At 39.5% G+C, this 5,872-nt stretch overlaps 1 protein-coding gene and 1 pseudogene across 1 annotated transcript; both read left to right on the top strand.

The window, feature by feature from the left end:
• Positions 1-640: 640 nt before the first annotated feature.
• LOC121983419 lies at positions 641-810 on the top strand (annotated as a pseudogene).
• A 625-nt stretch (positions 811-1,435) lies between these two features.
• On the top strand, positions 1,436-3,078 carry LOC121982263 (probable mannitol dehydrogenase). Its single transcript, XM_042535251.1, has 4 exons — positions 1,436-1,596; positions 1,686-1,799; positions 1,883-2,550; positions 2,648-3,078. Exons 1-4 carry the CDS (start codon positions 1,481-1,483, stop codon positions 2,848-2,850), a joined length of 1,101 nt encoding a protein of 366 aa, XP_042391185.1. The 5' UTR covers positions 1,436-1,480; the 3' UTR covers positions 2,851-3,078.
• Positions 3,079-5,872: the final 2,794 nt, after the last annotated feature.

Raw genomic sequence — 5,872 nt, forward strand, 5'->3', positions numbered from 1 at the left:
GTAGTCTTTTGATTAAGATTAAGTGTAGTATTTGTTTTAATAAAAATTATGTGTATTCATATATTATATTATAGACACAACGTGTGTGCACGATTGCTAGCATTATCCTTGCATTGCACTATTGTATAGATTTATTGCATCATTACTTAATTTATGGATGACCTTTTAGTTAAGATTAAATGTAATATTTATTCTTATAAATTTATATGTATTTATGTTTTATATTAGCGTACACACACACAGAGCATGTGCATGAAACAATAATTATTAAAATAAAACTTTCCATATTAATTTGTGAATGGTTTAATTTTACTATTTAATTAAGAATCTATTATTTAATAATTAATTTGTATGAAATCTAAAATTAAATTATGTAATATTTTTTTATTTTTTATATTTTATTATTTAATTAAAAATATACTCTTTAATAATTATTTTTTTGAAACTTAAAATTAAATTACATTAATATATTTTTTATATTTTCATACTGAAAATAAATTTAAGGGCCAATTTTCTCTAATTAATTTTATATAAAAAATATATATTGTCATAATTCTCTTTAGTCCTTTATCTCAGAATTGACAATACTACGAGCGGAGAATCTTCTACAAATACTTTAGGTCGACGACGTTAGAAAGCATTATTTTCTCGGCCTTTTGGCTAAGATTAAGCTGTTCCTATTAGTTTAATATATGACATAAAAACTAAATTAATTTTTTATAACAGAGAGTTTGTTACAGTAGCTTGCTGCTGCGTTGCACGATGACTAGCCTATTGTATTGTAATTCTTCTATATATCTTAAAAACTAATTTGATAATCAATAAATTTTAAGGCATCATTCGGAGCTCCCATTGTGACGTGACAAAATGAAGGGAGCTCCCTCCCATAGGGGAAGTTTACAAAGCCACTTCTTTAGGTTTTTTATAATATTAAAACAATTTCTTTCTATTTTAAAAATTTTTGAATAAAAATAAAAATATGATAAAGAGATTATTTAATTAAGAATATGGATCCTTTAATAATTAATTAATTTTGATGAAGTTTAAAATTAAATTATTTTTCTTTTCATATTAAAAATAATTTTTAGATTTATTAGAAAAAAATTTTGATTATTTTTTATAGAATTCTCTCTAATATTATCAGTGATATTAGAATGTATATATTTCACCCTATTATAGTCGATTTAAAATATTTAATATAAAAAATTAAATTAATTTTTTACGGGAAAGAATTTATTACAGTAACTTAGTGTCAGGGAGTCCCTGAGAAACTTTTTTATAGCAAAAAAACATATGCGTGGAATTTTTATAGCAAAAAATTATGGTGTGGACGCGCCAACAAAAGAGTTCTCTAAGAAGCAACGACCGTGGATTCTTTTATTATTCTATTATCCAGTCTTTCACCACCTTAACTATTTAAGCCCCTCACCCACCAATTAATTTAACAGCCACCTCACCTAGTCCTGCAAAGGAACGATATATGGAGAACGGGAACATCGCCGCCGCATCACCAGATGAGGGCCACCGCCGCCCGGCGTTCGGATGGGCCGCCAGAGACGCCTCCGGCGTCCTCTCACCCTTCACCTTCTCCCGGAGGTACTGCATGCTAATTGTGTGTGCAAATATATTCTTCCGAAAGATGATCGGACGATTGCCTGAGAAGTGGTCGTCGAAATGCTTGACAGGAAAAATGGGGAGAACGATGTGACCATCAAGATCTTGTACTGCGGCATCTGCCACTCCGACCTCCACTCCGTCAAGAACGGGTGGCAAAACTCCGTCTACCCGATCGTGCCTGGGTAATTTTAGTTATGCATCAATATCTTGGACTCGCTCTGTTTTCGTTTTGATTAACGTCTGGCGGAATTTTACGGCGCTGCAGTCACGAGATCGTCGGCGTTGTCACCGAGGTGGGCGGCAAGGTGGGCAGGTTCAAGTTGGGCGACCACGCCGGCGTCGGCTGCATGGTCAACTCCTGCCGCAGCTGCCACGAGTGCGCGCGGCACCAGGAGAACTACTGCCCCGGCATGATCGTGACCTGCAACGCCACCGACGCCGACGGCACCGTCACCTACGGCGGCTACTCCGACTCCATCGTGGTGGAGGAGCACTTCGCGGTGAAGTTCCCGGCGGGCATGCCGCTCGACCGCAGCGCTCCTCTGCTCTGCGCCGGCATCACGGTCTACAGCCCCATGAAGCGCTTCGGGTTAGATGTCCCCGGGAAGCACATCGGAGTGGTGGGCCTCGGCGGGCTCGGCCACGTCGCCGTCAAGTTCGGGAAGGCCTTCGGCGCGAAGGTGACGGTGATCAGCACGTCGCCGAGCAAAAGGCAGGAGGCCGTCGAGCGACTGGGCGCCGACGCTTTCCTGGTCAGCAAAGACCCCGATGAGATGAAGGCCGCTTGGGGGACCATGGACGGCATAATCAACACTGTCTCAGCAGCTCATGATGTAACTCCATGGCTGTTTCTTCTGAAAACTTCTGGACAAATGATCATGGTTGGTGCACCATTGAAGCCATTAGAGATCTATGCTTTCCCCTTACTTCTAGGTAATATTAATTAATCACAAATGCCATCACACAGCAATATATATTTGTTATGATCATTATTTCTGATGGCATTGGTGTTTAATTTGATCAAGTTCAGGTGGGAAATCTATCGTAGGGAGTATAATTGGTGGGATGAAGGAGACTCAGGAGATGATAGATTTTGCAGCAGAGCACAATGTGACTGCGGATATCGAGCTTATCAGCATGGATTATGTGAACAAAGCCATGGAGAGGCTCGCAAAGACTGATGTCCGCTATCGATTTGTTCTCGATATCGGGAACACTTTGAGTGCTGCTTAAGAGTAAGGAAGTTTATAGTTGCACGAGGGAGCAACTTGAGTTTGCCATAGTTTTTACCTTCTCGTATGTTTTTATTTACGCAATTTGAAGTTGTGTTGGGATATTAGTAGAAATGAAAGCCGACCCATCCACCTAGTCGATAGTGGATAAGACTTTGTTGTTGTGCTATATACTAGCATATTTGAAATAAGATTTTGTTGCGGTCAAAATCCGCAACCTCCCTCCAAACTGCATCTGTCTCTATCTGGACTCGAAGTGTTGCATCCCCACTGCCCTAGCGCCGGGGATGTTGCGTAAAATCTCTCTGATGCTTATAAAGTCACCAAGGAGGAAGAATAAAATAGATTGTTCAAAAATCTCTCCTTGAATATGTTCTTGTCAGAATACACAAAGGGATTTCCCGAGCTTGAGTCAAGATGTTGGATCATCCCGAGTAGAGGGACTAGGGATATCGGGGCGCCAAGGCGTCTCGAGTCGGGATATCTTGATCCCGAGTCCACGCATCTAGACTGATGTAATAGATTTTGTTTAATTATTTTGCATTAATATGTCATATTGGCTGAACTATGACAAATTAAACATACAAACTCTCTTAGGATCTTGAGTGTAAAATAACATAAGTACAGGGGAATATTATCAAGATTAATTTTAGAAGATCTATGCGAAGATTATCACTATTATCAACATAAGTGGTAAAGTAATCGATCATATTTTACTACAATATAATTTTATTGGCAAAAGTGTATATCATAATATTTTACTACAACATAATATTTTTCACCGTAAAAATTAAATAAATATATCACAAATATCTATCAAATACAGCCAAAATTAAAAGTGTATTCATAAAAGACATATTTAATCATAACCCAAATGCTTTTGTATCCATAAATCTTTAAATACAATCCAAAATTTATATCACAGACTACATTTAAGCACCCACATAAAAGTAAACGAATTCACTCCATTCATTTCTAATTAAGGGACCCACAAATATCACTTCTATTATATAGAAGGAATAAATTTCATCTACATCACTCATATCGCTCCACGTGACTTATTGCATACACAATAATTGACTTTATAGTTCACCATATTACATGTGATGTTTGTTGATACTAAGGTATACTACCTCGTATGTAGAGAACAGTAGTAACTTCAGGTTTAAGGATTATTTATACTAATAGTCACTATGAGAATATGTATGACACTCATACAACTATCCATGAAACATTCTCATGGTGGATCATTTAGTGCATATTCTCGAATATATATATTGATCCCGTGATAAGGAGGGGCCCCGATTAGCAAGGTGGTCAATGACATGGTGGATGTCAAAGTCAAGCTGGTTAGCGTCCCGGTATTATCGTCCGATCGGGCAACCCCCTTTCCCGACCGGGAGAAAGAATCGCCGAGCCTACATGAAGCAGATGCTAGCACAGCTCGGCCATGTACCGAGCTTCTGGCGCTCAAACATACGAGGTATGTGCCGAGCGGCCAGTCCGCTCGGACTCACATCGGCAAAACATATGACCGAGCAAACTACATTCAGACACAGCTCTGGCCTACATAACATGGAGCAAGGACAATTTGATGTTGGCCGAGCGGTCATTCCGCTCAGCCCGAGGACAAGACCCGCCGAACGGCCAAGGGTTGGCCGAGCGGCCATCCCGCTCGACCCACTAATAGACAAAAGGAGGATCAACCGATATCCTCATAAGGACTCGCGCCACCGACAGACGGCATGGTTGGCGGCATGAACAGGCAGAGGATCATACGGCGGAAGCTTCTACTATCCTGTGAAAGATATGCTCGGATCATTAAGGTATGGTGTCAGGGACACTTTTCTAACATGTCTTTTCAGGGTATACTTTGAGGAGCGTGCACACACTTCTCCGGAGCCCTATATAAAGGGCTTCAATGGAGGTAAACATAATCTCTACTGTAGCTATAGTTATTCTGCCATTTTGCTTCCTAGTTTCTTCTACATTGCTAGTGTTTGACTTGAGCGTCGGAGGGTCATCGCCGGGAACCCCTCCATGGCTCGGCACTGACGTTGCTGTGGTTGCAAGAAAAATGATGAATAAAGAAATGCTCAGACGAAATGTCAACAAATCTCCAACATATGACCAGGGGCGGAACTAGAAATTTTTTTACAGGGGGGCTGAATTCACCCTGCACAGACTCCGTCACTGCCGCCACCGATCGTATGCGCAAATGCTCTTCAACGTGTCCTTTTGGGTGGGAAGAAGGACGGGGAGAAGACGGAAGGTGGAAGATCTAGAGCTCAGGTTGACTTCATTTCTCCACCAACACCACCCACTTCATCACCTCCTACATAAAAATCCGTCGGAGAAGAAGATTGGGGGCTGCAAAAGCAACCCCCGCAATCAGGAACCACCATATTAGGCGGTTCCGATGAGTTTGGGGGGGGGGGGGCTAAAGCCCCCTCTTTCGGTCCGCCCTGCATATGACTAAGAAGATTTCAATTACTAGAGGTGAGCAATGGAATACTTCTAGGAAGTGTAAATATTCACTATTTGTTGATAATGAAAAAAACTTCTCGAGACTTAGAGTTAAATAACAAGGTAATTAAGTTAATTTGTTATATTTTACCTAACAATATATTGTGCAGATTAGAAAAGTCTGAGAATGTATACGAGCTTTGGGCTAAGTTGATCAAGTTTCACGATGAGCTGTTAAAGCTGGAGGATCAAGTCAAAAGTGAATCTAGACTTGAGTCTAACCCAACGGAGAAGCTTACTGAATTAGGGGTTATGTTTAAGATTAGTACAATTTACCAATATATCCATGTCAATAGTAATTTAAGAAATCTACAAGATAATTTAGATAATTATAAAATTACCCCTAGTATGGTGCATGATAAACTAGATTTGCATAGTTCAAATTTAATTGAAAATTCATAACTTAAAAATAATCTAGATTTTGATTAAATCAATTAATACTTTGATCAAATCGACATCAATCTTGACTTGGTTAAACATAACATTAACCAAATCAA

This window comes from Zingiber officinale, chromosome 5A (genome assembly GCF_018446385.1).
Source record: "Zingiber officinale cultivar Zhangliang chromosome 5A, Zo_v1.1, whole genome shotgun sequence".
Lineage (NCBI taxonomy): Eukaryota > Viridiplantae > Streptophyta > Magnoliopsida > Zingiberales > Zingiberaceae > Zingiber > Zingiber officinale.

Coding starts and splice junctions, on each gene's coding strand:
- LOC121982263 (XM_042535251.1), top strand. CDS start 1,481: ATGGAGAACGGGAACATCGCCGCCGCATCACCAGATGAGGGCCACCGC. Junction 1,800..1,882: donor GTCTACCCGATCGTGCCTGG/GTAATTTTAGTT, acceptor ACGGCGCTGCAG/TCACGAGATCGTCGGCGTTG. Junction 2,551..2,647: donor TGCTTTCCCCTTACTTCTAG/GTAATATTAATT, acceptor GATCAAGTTCAG/GTGGGAAATCTATCGTAGGG.